Consider the following 19,972-nt stretch of genomic DNA (forward strand, 5'->3'; position numbering starts at 1 on the left):
AGAAATATTCAATTATTTCAATCTTTAAGCCAGTAAATTTTGAAGTCAATATTAGCAGCCCTTCAGGTATGAACTCGGCTACATGTATTCTTTGCCTTTTTCAGTATTAAATATCATGTTTATATTGTTGTAATTATTTCCAACATATCTATTGTAGATAGCTATATTGTTACTGATACATATGTTTACTGCACATTTTTACATAATATTCCAATATATGCATTCATATCTTCCATTGATTGGATCTACTATTAACTGAGCACCTCAGTTCAATTAAGTGGGAGTAATATGGGAGTGGTCATGGAGAAAGTGCTGGGTGCTCCACTTACTGGTGGAAAATAAATCTACGTTAGAACGTTAATGGGACCTGGGCATTTTTATCTTTATGGGCCCTCTTCTCCATGAAAAAATAATGAAATGAAAATTATATTTTACGACTGGATTATATTTTATGACTTCATTTTATTAACTTAGGATTGTATATATCTTTTGCTTTTAAAAGAAATTAGAAGATTATGGTGTGGTTCTAAAAGTACTGTGGTCCCTAGGCACTGTACCTATTATAACTAATGGTAAGTAAGACACCCCTGAAAAGTTCCCCCTAACTCTCATACAACTACAATGCCACAATGAACACAGAGCAAAGAGAACTGAGTTGTCAGAAAGTATTCTGTTACAATAAAAGACACTACTTCACAAGATAATGAAACAAGAGTAAATACAATTATAAAAATATCTCCGTCTGGGAGCAGTGGCTCAAGCCTGTAATCCCAGCACTTTGGGAGGCGGAGGTGAGAGGATTGCCTGATCCCACGAGTTCAAGACCATCCTGGGCAAACTGGTGAGACCTTGTTTTGACAATAAATCAAAAAATTAGGCAGGCATTGTGGCACATGCCTGTAGTTCCAGCTATTTGGAAGGCTGAGGTGGAAGGATTGCCTGAACCCAGCAGGTCAAGGCTGCAGAGGCTGTGAGTGTGCCACTGCACTCCAGCCTGGGTGACAGAATGAGACTCCATCTCATTTAAAATATATACATAGTTCTTTCTAAGGAAAATAAAAAGAAAATAAATTCTTCAAGTTGTCTTTGCATTGTTACTGTCATAGCATAAGTGTCTAGTGGTGATAAGCCAGAAGCTGTCAGATGAAAAATCTCAAGTTGCATTTTTTTATAAATCTTTGAAGCATTATAGATGTTGAAATATCAAGACAAGGTATTTTTCTGACTACCTGTTAGAATCAGTGGGAACAACCTTTATGCAAAAACAAAACAACACATTCATTCATTCATTCATTCATTCATTTTTTAGGGACGAGATATTCTGTCCATGCTGGACTTGAACCCACAGGTGCAGGCAATTCTCTAGTCTCCACCTCCCAAAGTGCTGGGATTACAGGCATGAGAGCACTGTGCCCAGCAAAAACACCTAATTTAAACATCTTTAATCATTAACCAAAGACTACAATCACCTTTCAATATATAGCATTGAGTAACCAGAAGAATTTCAAGTCTGTTAAAAATGCAGTCAAGCATACAAAGGGATACATGTTTAATTTGTTTTACTAGAAACTCAGCATTCATTTTCCTCTTTTTAATGGATGGAAAAGCAACTTCTCTGCCAAGGAAAGGTAATTATTTAAAATGTAGATGTGTTGTACTTCACAGATCTCAGCTCTGCTCAGCTGGCAGAAGTAACGCCTCTGGAAAGCAGATCAATTATTTACCAAATTAAAGACAGCAGATCTGTTTTAGAAATGCCAGGTTTACTGTACAGAGTTGAGGATTTCTTCCTTATGTTTCTAATTAACAATTTGATAAATAAAAAATACTTACACTTTTTGTTGTCCAAGGCGATATAGTTAATAATATATCAACCTATTGTTCCTGTTATACAAATAAAATGTATTTTCCACAGGGTATTTTTAAATAATATATACTTCATATTTCAGTTTTTATTATCTGTGATATGTATCTACATTTAATATAGCTTTACATCACAAATCATTCCCACACTACAGAGGAGTCAATTTTCATTCAAACCACGGTTTAAAAATAAAGTTGCTTTTATTCAACAAAAGAATAATTATATATAATAAATGTCTTATCTTTGTCCTGCTATAATTTTCCATGATTATAAAAAAATACAATGGAATTAATTATTATAATTATTCCAAGTATATTTCCTCATAGCAAATAGGTGAAAGTTATGGCGCTAATACCTGGGAATGAAACAAAAGCTTACCTCTAACAGAGAACACATTAAAAGGATACTCTGTTGGGTTTAAATAAGTTAAAAACTAGGGTGAAGGTGGTTAATAACAATGCACACAACAATTAATATTTATTAAGTTACACAATGTGTTAGGTATTATTTTAGACACCATCACTGGCCCCCATTCTATTGATGAGGAAACTGAGGTTCTGAGAGTGCCAGGTAGATTAATTAACTTGCCTAATTAAGTAGCAAAGTGGAAAGGGCGGGGAATGAGTCATTTTATGTAGGGTCAGAGAAGATTTCTTAAATAACATTTAAGATAAGACTCAGTGATAAAGAGTTAGTCAGGAAAAAGAGTAGTCCAGGCAGAGGACAAATGATGTAATGTGTTTAAGGAGCTCAAACATACCTAGGATGGATAGATATCAGATGGAAATCATGGTAGATCAGTTTGAAGCAGCAAATTAATGCCAGGTGTAACATTCTTGCTATATTAAAGGCAATAAGGAAGCTGTTGAAGATGGGAGTATCATTAAAATTTAATATTCCTTACAAAATATCTTAGTGTCTTCAAATGGAAGTAAACATGTAAGTTAGTATGATACAACAATCGTAATTTAAAAATAACAAAATTGGGATGTCACATAAGTATCTGAGAATAACAGAGTAATGCTCATGTTATAGACTTAATAAGAGACGGTTTCATATGCTATAGAGACTATTAAGGACTAAATGTTTGTATTCTCCCACCAAATTCATATGTTGAAGCCTTAACCCCCAGTATGGTATGCACGTGTGCGCGCTCTCTCTCTCTCTCTCTCTCTCTCTCTGTCTGTCTGTCTCCACAAGCACACACAGAGGACAGGCCATGTAAAGACATGACAAGAAGGTGGTTGTCAAACTAAAATATCGTGTCTTAGTGAAAATCTTCTTTAAAATAATTAACAAAATACAGATGTACCCAGACAGGAAAAAAAAAACCCTGAAATAATTCATCTAAATCAGAGAAACCAGAAATGGGCCACATAAGTATGTCACATTTTTGTAAAAAGTGCAAAAGGAATTGAATGGACAAAGGATATTTGGAAAAATGGTGAACTTGCAATTGGATATTCACACACACACAAAAATGAACCATATTTTTTTAAATTACTCAAAATAGATATTAGATTTAAAAATAAAAAATAAAACTAGAAAATGATTAGAAGAGTACATAGAAGAAAATATCCAGGGCCCATATAAGTGAACACTTAAGTATGACAACAAAAACACAATCAAAAAAAGAAAAAGGAATACATAAACTGGGATTCACACAAAGTTAAAATTTTTTCTCTGTGACTCTGGTAAGTGGATAAAAAGGAGTCTTCTCACTGGAAGAAAATGTTTGCAAATCACATTCGGACAATGAACCTATATCTAGAATACCTAAAATAAAAAATGAGAATATGAAATGCTGGTGAGGAAGTAAACAGATCGTGTCTAAAGCATTAAAAGAAAGTATGAGAATGCATCTCACTAAGTAGAGAATACCAATAAAGAAATAACATTACTTTTAAAAAGAATCAAATGGAAATTCTAGAGTTGAAGGAAAAATTATCTAGAGAGGCTAAAACAGATTTGAACAGGCAGCAGATAGTCAGTGATCTCAAGGCAAATCAATTGAGATTATTCACCTTGAGGAGAGAAAAAAGAATGAAGAAAAATATGAACAGAAGCTCTGAGACCTAGAGGATACCATGAAAGATACCAATCTGTAAGAAACTGGAGTCCTAACAGGAAAGAAGATGGAAAAAGAGGCAGAAAGAATGTTTTAAGAAATAACGACTGAAAAGTCCTAAATTTGATGAAAACCATTTAGGGCAATGAAGCTATTCTGTATGATATTACAATGATAAATACACATCATTACACATTTGTCAAAAACTAAAGAATGTACAACACCATGAGCAAACCCTAATATAAACCGTGGACAGTGGGTGAAAATGATTTGTCAGCATATGTTCACCACTGTTTTAATAAATGTAAAACTGTGGTGTGGGATGTTGACAGGGAGGCTGTGGGAAGTGGATACATGGGAATTCTCTTTATTTTCTTGCTCTATTTTACTGTGAATCTAAAATGGCTTTAAAAAATAAAGCTTACTATTGTTTAAAAAAAAAAAAGAAAAAAGAAGAAAAGAGAAAAGTTCCCTAGAATGTTACTCATTTTGTGCCTAAATAATTGGGAGCAACAAATTAACACCACTCATATTGAATCTGCCTAGATCTAAGCAAGGGGACCAATCTGGCACTTTTAAACAAATCATAAATGCTGTCACTAAAATATTTGCTTTAATTTTGAAATCAAAGTCACAGCTAATAAACAAGAAGGGGAATGAGAAATTAAAAAACAACTAAATGCAGCTGCTGAACTAGAAGTTCCACAACTCTGTGTAATGGCATGGCATCATTTCATGTCATTTCTGAACAGGCATCATACAAGACAGAACTGCATGCCAACCAATCTACATTTTCTCCTTAATTCACTTTGCAGTGATATTCCATCATGTACATTTTACAGTATTTTTAACATTTCCCAGAAGGTGGTTATAGGTCTGGTTAGTTCTTGAATTTTGTTGTTCAGGACATTTTTATAACACTGTCCACTAAAAATATGTTTTTCTTAAAAACAAAGACTAAAATAAATTTGCTTACTTTTTTTATTGCAATAGTGACAAATACAGTTAAAATGGTTTGAGAAAGATGAGCTTTAAAAACAAAAGACACGTAATCAACTTTTTTGGTATGTTTTGCTTCTTTTAAAAAAAATTTTTTTGAGTTGGAGTTTTACTCTATCGTCCAGGCTGGAGTTCAATGGCACGCTCACAGTCACCCCAGTGTCGACCTGCTGGGCTCCGGCAAGCCTTCTGCCTCAGCCTTCCAAGTAGCCCGAACTACAGGCATGTGCTACCACACCCAGCTAATTTTTTTTTTAATTTATTGTAGAGACAAGGTGTCACCATGTTGCCCAGGCTGGACTAGAACCCACGGGCTCAGGCAATCCTCTGGCCTCGGTCTCCCAAAGTGCTGGGATTACAGGCTTGAGTCACCACACCAGGCCTATGTTTTGCTTCTTTTAAATGAACTTCTCTAAACTTGTAAAATGTATTCTAACAAGCACTATTGTTGCCGGGCTCTGCGGCTCAGCCTGTAATCCCAGCACTTTGGGAGACCGAGGCGAGTGGATTGCCTGAGCCCATGGGTTCAAGACCCACCCAGGCAACTTGGCCTCTTCTCTATAAATCAAAAATTAGCCAGGCGTGATAGTGCATGCCTGTAGTTTTGGCTACTTGGAAAGCTGAGACAGAGGGATGGCTGGAGTCCAACAGGTCGAGGCTACAGTGGCGGGGAGCGTGCTACTGCACTCCAGTCTAGGTGACAGAGTGAGACTCCAACTCAAAAAAAAATGTATTCTAACAAGCACTGTTGTTATTATTAGCTATATTACATATCCCATGAAAATGCCTTTAACTAAATATAGAAAATTTTTAGAGAGTTAAAGCTTCTAGATACAAATAAATTTAGAAACATGTATGGTTACATGTATGTGTAAAAAAAGACTAAATATATTGTTCAAGGATCTATAAGTTACATTTCACAAAAGGCCAATTTAAATAAGAAACTATAAATACTGCATTAATGTCCAATTACATACCTTTGTACAAAATGCCAATTAATGAAATAACCTAACAAATATAATTCCACCAGGGAACAGAGAACTACCTCATTTTATAACATCACATTTCTTAAACACATAGTAACTTTATGATTTACCAATGGGGAGGATTTAAATAAAGAGCAATGGAAAATACATCATTTTATCTCACAAGAACTTTTTTTAAAGCTGTAAGACAAAAAAAAACAAAAACCCTATAAGACAAGTTTTTTAAAAAGAGCAACTAAGGTATTCATGCATGTACAAATGGCAGTACAGCTTCCTGACTAAACCATGTCCTGTTATATGCATGTATGTATCTATGTGTGTGTGTATATCTCAATCCAAGAGGGTTAGAACAATTAAAATGAGCCAGGAAAAAAGACAAGGAAAATAAAATTTCACCTAATAATAGGTGATTAATAGTTAGAAGCTATGGCTAATTCCAATGACTTTTTGTAAGAATTTAGGTAACTGTTGACTAGTGCTAAAAAAACTTTTTTGAAAATCCAGACCTGTAAATCATTGAGGATTGAATATTCTCTACATATTCAAGCAATAACAGTATTCTGAACAGCAAAAATACTCAAAGCTGAACAGTAAATGACTTAGATAAATTTTAAGCAATTGCATATAATGTCTGCCTACCAGCTACTATAAAGCACTGTGCAAACCAATTGTTTGCATGGTTGCTAAGCTATAAACCCTCCATTTAATATAAATATTCAAATGGTACAAAGCATTTACAAAATGTTGCAGAAACGTTGACACATTGAAAAACATATCAGTTGCATAACAAACTAAAGAGTCCACTATTTAGACTTTGCTTCACAATTTACTTCAAGTGTGCCATAGTTTTCTTGCCTCACTCATTCAACTAATATTTATGTGCCAGGCTTGGAATCATTATTTTCTAGCTAAACATCTTTTAGGTCCCAGTTTAGAACTGATTTCCTTGTGAAGAATCAGGCTAATATTTCTCTCTTAGCACACTGTCCTTACTCCACATAGAGTTTTCCTTTCTTGTTTTAAGTGCCTATTTACTTATTTGTATCTAACCAGCTGACTCCATGAATAGGAACTATCTCTTATAAACTGAATTACCATGAGTTAGCCAGGCAATGTGAATGGCGTCATTAGTAAAAAGTACCTTTCAATGTGTTCAGCTGAAACAGGCAGAATCATAACAAGCTTCAACCTTTTTGACAAGGGTTCTTAAATATTTTAGTACCATAGACCGTTTTAGCAATATGGAAAAATCCTGGGGAGCACTTTCTCAGAATATTTATTCAAAACACAAAATAAATACTTAAGATTTTTAAACATAGATATACAATAGCATATATGCTTTTTGTTGATATATTAATACAGTAGTATATGTGTTTTTTGTTAATAAAAGGGAAACTCTAACAAAATTTTGAAACATAAGTAGTATTTAGAGAAGTACATGATAAATGTGCAATGATATGAAAATAACCATTAATCAGTCACAAATTGACAGGTATAATCAGCATCTCCATACAAGATTATTCCAAATTACATTAACAGGGTTCATAGATTACTCTATGTAACAATTTATATAAAATCTATATACAGAAACTCCATACACCATGTATCATCATATTCCAGAACAGCTTTAGTATTCTTTGATCAAAAATTTCAACAAAGGCTATATGTGGTTACTCACACCTATAATCACAGCACTTTGGGAGGCCAAAGCAGGAAGACTGATTGAGGTGAGAGTTTGAGATCAGTCTAGGCAAGACAGTGAGACCTTGTCTCTCTAAAAAAAAAAAAAAAAATCAAAAATTAGCCAGCCAAGGTGGTGTGCTCTTGTAATCCCAGCTATTTTGTAGGCTGTGGAAGGATCACCTGAGCCCAGGAGGTCAAGGCTGCAGTGAGCGGGGATCGTACCACTGCACTACAGCCTGAGTGACACAGTGAGACCCTGACTGAAAATTCTTTTTTTCTCAGTAGAAAAATAAAGAGGCAGGGCTTGGTGTCTCGAGGCTATAATCCCAGCACTTTGGGAGGCCGAGGTGAGGGGACTGCCTGAGCCCACAGGTTCGAGAGCAGCCTGGCGAGACCTCATCTCTACAATAAATCAAAAAATTAGCCAGGCATGGTAGCGTGTGCCTGTAGCTCCAGCTACTTGGAAGGCTGAGGCAGCAGGATCGCTTAAGCCCAGCAGGTTGACACTGGGGTGGCCATGAGCGTGCCACTGCACTACAGTCTGGGCGACAGAGTGACATTTCAACTCAAAATATTAAAAAAAAGAAAACAAAAAAAATTAAGTAAAAGCACTGAATTGACCTATCACCATTGTCAAAGCAAGGAGTATCATGCTTAGTATAGTGCCATATATCTATAATGAAGAATGAGTTCAAAATAATTCATTCAATAAGTTTTCTAATACTCTGAGACACCATGTTAAGCATTAGAGATATCAAGATAAATAAGATCTGATCCCTTTGTGGGAAGAACAAAGAGGTTAGCAAGGGAAACAAATATTTAAACAAGTGATTATCACAAAATAAATTACATCATAGTTATGAATCTAGTATTACAAATATTGCTATTTTAAATCTTATCACATAAAAACACAAATGTGGGAGGTCAAACAAATCAAATGGTGAATATAGATCAAAACTATGAAACTATTTTGACAGAAAACTAATTGTGTATAATAATAGAGATGAGCACAACTTTCTTTAAATTATATAATATGTTCTTTTTTTTTTTTGAGTTGGAGTCTCACTCTGTAGCCCAGACTGGAGTGCAGTGGCCACTCCCGGCCACCGCAGCCTCGACCTGCTGGGCTCCAGCGATCCTTCCGCCCCAGCCTTCCAAGTAGCTGGAACTACAGGCGTACGCTACCACGCCTGGCTAATTTTTTGATTTATTGTAGAGATGAGGTCTCGCCAAATTTCCCAGGTGGGTCTCGAACCCACAGGCTCAGAGAATCCACTCATCGCAGCCTCCCAAAGCACGGGATTACAGGCTGAGCCACCAAGCCTGGCTTATAATATGTTCTTATAATGCAATGTCATAGACAAAAAAAAATATAGCTGCTAATTTCAGAAGCACTCTACGGTCATATGCAATATATAGTAATACAACAGACGATCCGAACTAACAGATGGAATTTCAAAATGAGTCCAAGTGTAACACTACAAGTGACATAACTTCCAAACTGCTTCTTCAAATTTAACTTAACTTTCAACAATATTCAGATAATTTCAGTAAATCTTTGTCTTTATTAATTAAATTAATACTCTTGATCACCAACTATTTGCTCCATCAAAAATGACTATTAAAGCTGAGTGTGGTGGCTCACACCTGCAAACTCAGCACTTTGGGAGGCTGAGACTGGAGGTCTGCTTGAGCTTAGGAGTTCCGAGACCAGACTGGGCAATATAGCAAGACCTCATCTCTACAAGAAATAAAAATATATAGTTGGGCATGGTGATGTGTGCCTATAGTCCTAGCTACTCAAAAGGCTGAGATGGAAGAATCACCTGAGCCCAGGAGGCCAAGGCTGGGGTGAGCCGTGACTGTGCCACTGCACTCCAGTCTGGGCAACAAAGTCAGACTCTGACTCAAAAAGACAGACTAATTAAGGTATTAGAAGGTAGATTATTCAAAGTGTTCAATATAATAACATCTCTATATTATAATAATAGTTTACCATTATTTATTTTGAAAGGTGAAAAGAAGGGAGACCTTCAGCCTGTCATCCCAGCATTTTGGGAGGCCGAGGTGAATGGATTGCCTGAGCCCGCAGGTTTGAGACCAGTATGGGCAAGTTGGTGAGACCTTGTCTCCACTATAAATTAAAAATTAGCCAGCCATGGTAGCGCACACCTGTAGTTCCGCCAGAGCCCAGCAGGTCAACGCTGAGATGGCAGTGAGTGTGCCACTACACTCGAGCCTAGGCAACAGAGTCAGACTCCAACTACAAAAAAGAAAAAAAAAAAAAGAAAAGAAAGGAAAAGAAGGGAAAAAAGATGGGCCTTTCACATCAACTGTAAGTAACATAATCATTTCTCAAAAATAAGATTAATACGGCAGGTTTTTTACATGCATCAAATGGATAAGATCTGAGAAGACTGTTAGTTTACAAAGACTATACCAGCTATGAAAACAAAAGATCAGTTTAATTTTATTTATAAACTATTTTAAAAATACAGGTTGAGCATCTCTAAATCAGAAAATCTGAAATCCTCAAAAAACCATCATAACTTCTTCAAACTCAAATATTCCAAAATGTTCCAAATCGTTTTGAACATTGACGTGATTGATGCCACAAGTGAAAAATCCAAACCTGACCTCATGTGATCAGTTTCAGTCAAAACACAGTTAAAACTGTTTCATAAATAAAAATATTTCAAGGACTGTATAAAATTACCTTCAGGCTATGTATATAAGGTGTATATGAAAAATGAATACATTCTGTGTTTAGACTTGGGTCCCATCCCTAAGATATCTTTCATTATACTTGCAAATATCCAAATCTAAAAAACTACAAAATTCAAAACACTGCCGATCCCAAGCATTTCAGAAATCGAATACTCAACTTGTAACTTGTTTCCCACCTTACTATGAAAACTGGTCATTTGAATAAAAGAGATACCTCCCGCTTTGTTTCTTTTGTAAGGATTGTTTGGCTATTTGTGGTCATTTATGTTTCCATATGAATTTCTGTATTGTCATTTCTAAGTCTGAGAAGAATGATGAGGCAATTTTTTTTTTTTTAGTTGGAGTCTCACTCCACTGCCCAGGTAGAAGTGAAGTGGCATGCTCACGCCCATCCCAGCGTCAACCTGCTGGGCTCCGGTGATCGTTCTGCTTCAGTCTTTAAAATAGCCTGAACTACAGGCACACACTACCACACCCGGCTAATTTTTTTATTTACTGTAGAGACGAGGTCTCACCATGTTGCCCAGACTGGTCACGAACCCATAGGCTAAAGTAATCCTCTCGCCTCGGCTGCCCAAAGTCCTGATTACAAGCTTGAGCCACTGCGCCTGGCCGATGATAGTAATTTAATGGGTGCTGCATTGAATCTGTAGATTGCCTTTGTAGGATGGACATCTTAACAATTTGATTCTTCCTATCCATGAGCATGGAATATTTTTCCATTTGTTTGTGTCTTCTTTGATTTCTTTGAGCAGTGTTTTGTAGTTTTTCATTGTAAAGGTCTTTCACTCCTCGGGATGCCAAGTTATTTCATTGTGTGTGTGTGTGTGTGTGTGTGTGTGTGTGTGTGTGTGTGTGTGTGTGTGTGTGTGTGTGTGTGTCTAGTGTGAATGAGATCGTGCTTTTTATTTGGTTCTCTGCCTATTTTGTTGTTGGTGTATAAGAATGCGACTGTCTTTTGCACATTTATTTTGTACCCCGAGACTTTACCGAAGTCCTTTATCAGTGCAAGGAGGTTTTTTGACAGATTCTTTTGGATTTTCGAGGTATAAGATCAGGTCATCAGCAAAGAGGGATAACTTAACTTCTTCTTTCCTAATTGGATAACCCTGATTTCCTTCTCTTGTCTAAAAAAATTGACCTTTCATATAACCTAGTAATCTCCCTACTGGGACTACACCGAGAGGAACTCAAATCATTCTACAAAAAAGATATCTATACACGCATGTTTATTGCAGCACTATTCACAACAGCAAAAACATGGAACCAACTGTTTTGCCCATCGAAACTGGACTGGATTTCAAAAATGGTACATATCCACAATGGAATATTAGGCAGCCATAAAGAAGTACAAATATGGGCTTCGCAGCAACTTGGATGGATTTAGAGTCAATAATACTCAGTGCTCTATCACAGAAACAAAGAACAGAGTACCACATGTTCTCATTCATAAGTGGACCCTAAACATTTACTATAATACTATCAGAAAGGGAATGACATAGAGGGATACTGCCAGGCAGGGGGTGGGGTACACAACATCAATAAGGGTACCTGATTTCAAACCAGGCAAAGTGGGGATAAAAGGGAGGCCCAAATGTCACCTCTATGATGTCCACTTATATACCTAATCCTGAAGTATACTCACCATCTTTAAAATATTTTTTTAAAGGGGAGAGAGAGAGACAGAGAGAGAGATCAGGTACAGTGGCTCATGCCTATAACATCAGTACTTTGGGATGACGAAGCAGGAAGATTGCTCAAACACAGGAATTCAAGACCAACCTAGGCAATGTAGTGAGACCTTGTTTATACAAAAAAAACATCAAAAAAACTGAGGACTATTTGGAGAAACTTGGAGGCCCAAGTTTCTTCTGCACATACATTATTTATGCATCTAATTCTGACTTGTATCCCACATCTTAAAAATAAAATAAAGTTAAAAAATTAATCAGCTGTAGTGACACATATCTGTAGTCTCAGCTACTTGGGAGGCTGAGGTGGAAAGACTGCATGAGCCCAGGAGTTCCAGGCTGCAGTAAGCTGTGATCGTACCACAGCACTCTAGCCTGGGCGCAGAGGCAGAGGCAGAGGCAGAGGCAGAGGCAGAGGCGAGGCAGAGGTAGAGGAGAGACAGAAGCAGAAGCAGAGGTGAGGAGAAGAAAGGAGAGGCAGAGGCAGAGGCGAGGAGAGGAGAGGCAGAGGAGAGGCAGAGGCAGAGATTACAGGCAGACACAAAGAGACAGAGACAGAAAGAAATTAGATGTTTTTACTGCCTTTGATATATGGGAGAAATGTGGTTTATTTCGGGTTGATGAGAGAAAACTTTTTCTATAGAAGAATAATGTCAATAAATGCAGAGAACATGACAGAATTAAGAAAACATACCATCCTACAATCTTCAATGTAACAAAATTACTAAAACAAAGTTTCGGAAATGTCAAAATAACACTCCACAGAGTACTTGCTAATCTCCACAAGAAGTGTCTAACATTTGATGGTCAACATTTTACCCATGTGATCAAATATAGTACCACAAACAGGCAGACAACCTGATATACACAATGTCTCCTACTGGGAAGAAATGGTGTACACAGAAATACTGATGGCCAGGCACAATGAATCATGTCTATAATCCCAGCACTTTGGGAGGCCAGGGTAAGAGGACTGCCTAAGGCCAGGGGTTCGAGACCACCCCGGGCAACTTGGCAAGACCTCATCTCTACAATAAATAAAAAAATTAGCCAGGCATGGTGGCACATGCATGTAGTTCCAGTTACATGGAAGGCTGAGGAGGAAGGATCACCTGAGTCCAGCAGTGGAGGCTGCGGAGGCCGTGAGCATGCCACTGCACTCTAGCCTGGGTGACAGTGAGACTCTGACTCAAAAAAAAAAAAAAAAATACTTACAAAATTTGAAAAAAACAGACAAACTCCTAGCCTGAATGAATTTACAATTTTAGACTTAACTTCCAGTTAATGGGAATTCAGAGAATGAGGGAAAAAAACAAGCATTATCATAATGAAAAAATCTGACAACTACAGAATTTCAATAAAACAATTAGTATGACTATTACAAGATGAAAAGTAAAAGATACAAGTTATATGCTATATTAAAAGGAACTAAAGAAACATAACAAAATGTAAGGAGTAGACCTTAATTACACCTTGTTTTGAAGCGGTTATAGAACACATTTGGGGGACAATTGGGAAATTTTAAATTATAGGCTGCATATTAGACAATGTAAAGTCTTATTTTTCTGAGCTACAATATAATATTTGGTTATGTAGGAGAAGGTCCTATTCTCAGGAAATGCATGGGCAATTAGTACTGGGTGAAATATCATAATGTATGTAATATTCCAATGTTTCAGAAAAACACACACATACACAGTTTATACATATCCACCAAAATGTAAACACTTGTTTAATCTAGGTGATGTTCACATGGATAACTTCTACACTACTTTTTGAATTTATTTTTTTGTTTGGAATTCTTCATAATAAAAATGGAAAAAAGTGAAAGTGAAAAATAATGTGGCAGTCCACAATGCTGTTACATCTCTTATTAAATATCTTAAGAACAGAAAAACAAAGAGCAGCACCAAAAATGAGGGAAAATTAAACTAGCTTACAGAATGTTGTAAGTTATGAAGAAACTTCAAGTTACAGATAAAATACTACTATATGTATAGCAATATTCTCATTTGAAATACTGAAGCTCTTGGAGTAAATACATAAAAAATTAATGTAATTCAACAGCACTGTTTTCCTACAGCTGCAACTGAATCACCATTTTGAAAGCAAAATTAATTTTAGATAGGTTTTAGAGGGGGGTCTATGTTTTTATTATAAACGCATTTATCCAATAATCACTAACTTTTCTGATATATACTGACACTTCAGATTCCATATTTCCTATTTTCTTTTTTTTTATTTTAATTTTTTTATTATAAAGATGTGGGGTACAATTCCTATTTTCAGTCTCCAAAAAAACTAGCTGGACAACTCATCACATAAACGGCCCCTCCCATCTGCCACGCCCCCAAAAAAGAACTTACCACTTGTATTAAAAGCCATGCAGCACACTGGCTTCTCATGGGCAGGGAAGTGGGCCACAATACCATCACTGTCAGAATCCTCACTCACAAGCACCTGCACACAAAAAAATAAAGATGAATGAAAGTTAATATTTTCTCACCAATCACAAGTATATCGCAATACCCCTGACCAAAGAACATGTTTCCACTATAGTGGAAGATTATTCTTGTCACTGTAAGGTGAGAATTTCCTTTATTAAGAATGAGAAAACTATATAAGATATTACCAGGCACCTCAGTCTCATAAACACTAAAAAGTGTCAATTGACAACTGTAAAAGCAGTTATTTCGTAAGGTATAAGTTCAGGGGTGGGGGGACATTGAATCAACTGTTATCAATTGTTTACAAAATGTAATCATATAGAACTTTATCCAAGGACAGGAAATAATAATAGTTCTTGCTGGGATATGGGCTCAGCTGGAAAAATCACAAATTTTTGCCCATTATTGGAACGTAACATGTGAAGAGGGAAAAATAAGATCACAAGTTAAACTCAAATAAACAGCCTTTCATTTGTCTAATGCCCCTAAGCTTCTATCAGTAGAATAACAAAATAAAATTTGTTATATTAAAGCATAAGAGTTATGTTCTTTAATTCCTAGTTTACAGAAAGTAATACAACTTCTTTGAAACTACTACCAAGCCATAAAAGCAGAAGTACATTACAGCAGGTGGCTTTGTATCTCAGATGGAATTTATTTTATTTATTTCTCTTACTTTTTATAGGTACATTGAAATATAATTTATATTACATACAATCTACCCATTGTAAAAGTACTTTTTTATCTTTGACTCAGGATCTCACTCTGCAGGCTATAGATGGTCAACTTGGCTAATAGTATTTTTTTTTTTTTTGAGTTGAAGTCTCACTCTGTCACCCAGACTGGAGTGCAATGGTCGCTCCCGGCCACCGCAGCCTCGACCTGCTGGGCTCCAGCGATCCTTCCACTTCAGCCTTCCAAGTAGCCGGAATTACAGGCATGCGCTACCAAGCCCAGCTGATTTTTTGTAGAGATGAGGTCTCGCTGCCCAGGCGGGTCTCGAACCCACGGGCTCAGGCAATCCACTCACCTCAGCCTCCCAAAGGCGCGGGGTTACAGGCTGAGCCACCGAGCCCGGCTTGGCTAATAGTATTTATCAAGTCTTCTAAGTCTCTTCTAATTTTCTGTCTAGATGTTATATTGATTATTTAATAGAACAGGCATACAAATTTATTAACATGCATGGGGGAAATTGCAGAGTAGTTACTCCTAGCAATTTTTTTTTGAGTTGTGGTCTCTGTCATCCAGACTGGAATGCATTGGCAAAATCACAGCTCACTGCAGCCTCAACCTCCTGGGATCAGGTAGTCTTTCTGCCTCAATTTCCCAAGTAGCTGGGACTACAGGCACACATCACCACGTCCAGTTAAATTTTTGAATTTTTTTAGAGAAAAGGTATTGCTTATGTTGCCTAGGCTGGCCTTGAATTCCTGGGCTCAAGCAATCCTCCCGCTTCAGCCTCCCAAAGAGCTGGGATTATAGGCATGAGTCATACACTGGCCCTTATCAATTACTGAGAATAGAGTATTGAAAGATTAAGCTAAAAAGAGCTTAAATTTCTCCTTTCAATTGTTAGGTTTTGGTTGTTGTAAGAGTTCTGTTATTAGGTGTTTATATACTAATAATTATTTTATGAGTGTATGTAGATTAATAATTTTTTTTTTTGTATAGACAGGTTCTCACTATGTTTCCCATGCTGGTTGGTGTCAAATTCCTAGCCTCTAGAAATCCTCCTGCCTCAGGCTCCCAAAGTGCTGGTATTACAAGCATGAGCCACAAAACTTGTCCTCAATAATTATTTTAACTGTAACATATATTCATAGTTTATTATATTTACCCTTTTATCATTAATGAAATGTCCCTTTTTTACCCTGGTAACACTTCTTAATGAAAAGCCTTTGGTCAGATATTAATATACACACTCCAATTCTATGATGGTTATTGTTAGTATGTTTGGGATTTTTTTGCCATCCTTTCATTTTCAAACAAGATGTCTTACAATCTAAAGTGATTTTGGTCTTACACTGCCTTTTAACTTGACTCCATTTACCATTAATATTATTGACTTAGCTGGATTTAAGTTTGTCATTTTGCTAAGAATTTTTATATGCCTTAGGTGTTCGTTGTTGTTCTAATCTTTTGTGCTAAAAAAAAAAAATACTTTCAGTGTAACTAATTTAAGTTCCCTGTTAATTTTTGGAGTAATTTCTTAGTGGTAGCAGGATGGATTATAACATGTATATTAATTTCTCATCTATTTTGAGTTAATATTGATTAGATTCCAGGAAAATATAGCTCCTTGCTTGATTAAACCTGCTCTCCTTTCAGGTATCATCCTCATATGTATTAACAATTAAAAAACAACTCATAATTATTTCCTTAAGTACTTTTTTACTTTTAAAGACATTAAATGAAGAGAAGCATAAATACTTCTAGCCTTATTTCTTCAAATATTTGTCCTGCCCATCACACTTCTCTGAGATCCCAAGTATACTATGTTGGTATGTATGATGTTGTCCCCACAGACTCTATGCATATCTCATCAACATTTTTCCTCTGTTCTTCAGACTGGCAAAGTCTGAATCATTAACTTGGACACTAGTACTGTACACTGTCCCTATCCACTACCTACCAACTTGACTACTTTTCCTGAAAAAACTGTTGTGCTTGGGTTTCACCATCTACTCCAAATCAAGTGAATCCCCTCTCCAGAAGTGAAGCTGTTAATTCTATGCTAGACAAAAATATCCTTCAAGAATGTTGGTGAGACAATGACATCAAAATAAAAAAAGAGAATTCATTAATAGGAGAACTAAAGAAAAAGAAATAGAAGAAAAGAGTATCCTTAATAAAAGAAATATATACTCAGATGGGAATGTGGTTATGTTAAAAAAAAATTAAGAGCAAAAGAAAAAACCAATATAAATGTGAAAAAATTCAAATAAATATTGATCTTAAGAAATGCAAGTAATGTAGACTTCACTTTAAATACAGATTTAGAAATAAAATACAAGAGACTACAATATTATTTCAGAAAGGAATGGAACAAATAAAATTGCAGTGTTTTTAGGTCTTGTCTAGGAAAAGGTAAAAATACCAAATACATTTGCCTTTTATAGACAAAGAGAAGGGGAGCACTGATGAACAGAATTCTGCAATGACAAAAATGTTCTACAAATGTGCTATCTAACAGAGCAAATACTAGTGGCGTGTAGTAATTGAGCACATAAAATGTGGCTAAGGAACTAGATTTATGACTTTATTTCACTTTAACTTTAATTGAGTAGTTTCAAAACAGCTAACCTCCAAATTTATAAGGAAGAAAAATTAAAAAATTAAAAGTACACTATCAACCTGAAAAAGCACTATCACAGAAATCTTTAATGTAAAAGGCTATAAAGACGTTTGATCCCCACCTCTTTTTCTTTTGAAGCTTGTATAGAAAATAATACTGTCATATAATACTTCACATTAAGATGCATTCTGTCTAAAATCCACATGCAGTCTGAACAAATCCCAAATATCCAAAGCACCACTGAAAAGACATAGAATGGCGAAATGGATAAAATATCACCAGGCACCAATATACTGCCTTCAAGAGACCCATCTCACTAGAAAGGACACGCACAGACTCAAAGTAAGAGGATGGGAAACAAATTTTCAGGCAAATGGAACACAAAGAAAGGAGGAGTCATGATCCTAATTTCAGACAAAATACCATTTAAGCTATCAAAAATTTAAAAAGATACAGAGGGCCACTACATAATGATAAAAGGTTCACTCCATCAACAAGAAATATCTATCCTAAACATATATGCACCCAACACAGGAGCGCCAACTTTCATAAAGCATCTTCTAGGAAAACTAAAGAAAGATATAACTCTAACACCATCATAACTGGAGACTTTAATACACCACTCACAACCCTAGACAGATCATCAGGACAAAAAATCAGCAATGAGATCCAGAACCTCAATGTGACTCCTGACCAAATGGACTTAATTGATACCTACAGAACACGCCACCCAACAACCACAAAATATACATTCTACTCAGCACCGCATGGAACGTACTCTAAGATGAACCACATATTTGGCCATAAATCAAGCATAAACAAATTTCAAAAGATCGAAATTTTGTCATGCACCTTCTCAGACCACAGTGGAATAAAAATAAACATCAACACCAACAAGCTTCCCCCCAAACCCACAAAGACATGGACACTAAACAGCATGATGCTAAACAACTCCTGGGTCAACAATGAAATTAAAACAGAGATTAAAAGATACCTGGAAACAAAGGAAAACGAAGAGACATCTTACCAAAATCTCTGGGATGCCATGAAAGCTGTAGCAAGAGGGGAATTCATATCCCTACAAATGCACATGAAGAAAATGGAAGGATCACAAATCAACAGCCTAACAAGTCACCTTAGGAAGCTGGAAAAGCAAGACCACCAAAACCCTAACTGCAGCAGAAGAATCCATATCACCAAAATAAAAGCCCAAATCCAGGACATAGAAGACAAAAAGATAATACAAAAAATCAATGAAACAAAAAGCTGGTTCTTTTGAAAGGATAAACAAGATCGATGGTCCCTTAGCTAGACTGACTAAGAAAAAAAGAGAAAATGCCCAAATAAATACAATCAGAAACACAAAAGATGAAGTCACATCTGACCCCAAAGAAATACAAAAGATCATTAGAGACTACTAGGTACACTTGTATGGAAACAAACTGGAAAACCTTAAGGAAATGGAAGACTTTCTGATATCACACAAGCTGCCTAGGTTGAAACAAGAAGAAATCAAGACCCTAAATAGACCAATAACAATAAGGAAATTGACTATGTAATAAGAAAACTACCTACAAAAAAAAAGCCCTGGACCAGATGGCTTTCCAGCAGAATTCTATAAGACATTTAAGGAAGAGCTGATACCCATCCTACTGAAAGTATTCCAGATGACTGAAAACGATGGAACCCTCCCCAAATCATTTGATGAAGCTAACATCACATTGATACTCAAGGCAGGTAAAGACCCAACAAAGAAAGATAACTACAGGCCAATATCATTGATGAACATAGATGCCAAAATTCTCAACAAGATCCCAGCAAACCGAATTCAACAACACATCTCAAAAATCATCCATCATGACCAAGTAGGCTTCATCCCTGGGATGCAAGGCTGGTTCACCATTCGCAAGAAAATAAATGTAATTAAATACATCAACAGACATCAGAACAAAAACCACATGATCATATCATTAGATGTAGAAAAAGCTTTTGATAAAATCCAGCACCCCTTCCTGATAAAAACTCTTGAACACCTAGGCATACATGGAACATACCTCAAAATAGTAAAAGCCATCTACAAGAAACCCACAGCCAGCATACTCCTAAACTGACAAAAATTGGAACCATTTCTCCTGAAAACTGGAACAAGACAAGGATGCTCACTCTCTCCCCTCCTGTTCAATATAGTATTGGAAGTCCTAGCTAGAGCAAT

The 19,972-nt window shown here is 36.2% G+C and overlaps 1 protein-coding gene across 1 annotated transcript in view; it reads right to left on the reverse strand.

Annotated features, from left to right (window-relative positions):
- BCAS3 (BCAS3, microtubule associated cell migration factor) overlaps positions 1-19,972 on the reverse strand; it is a 134,184-nt gene that overhangs the window by 79,833 nt on the left and 34,379 nt on the right. Inside the window, exon 4 of the mRNA XM_021715997.1 lies at positions 14,385-14,478. Within this exon, the coding sequence (XP_021571672.1) occupies positions 14,385-14,478 (94 nt within the window). The remainder of the gene's footprint in view (positions 1-14,384; positions 14,479-19,972) is intronic.

This window comes from Carlito syrichta, unplaced genomic scaffold, assembly GCF_000164805.1.
Source record: "Carlito syrichta isolate Samal-C Ts95f unplaced genomic scaffold, Tarsius_syrichta-2.0.1 Scaffold28610, whole genome shotgun sequence".
Taxonomy (NCBI): domain Eukaryota; kingdom Metazoa; phylum Chordata; class Mammalia; order Primates; family Tarsiidae; genus Carlito; species Carlito syrichta.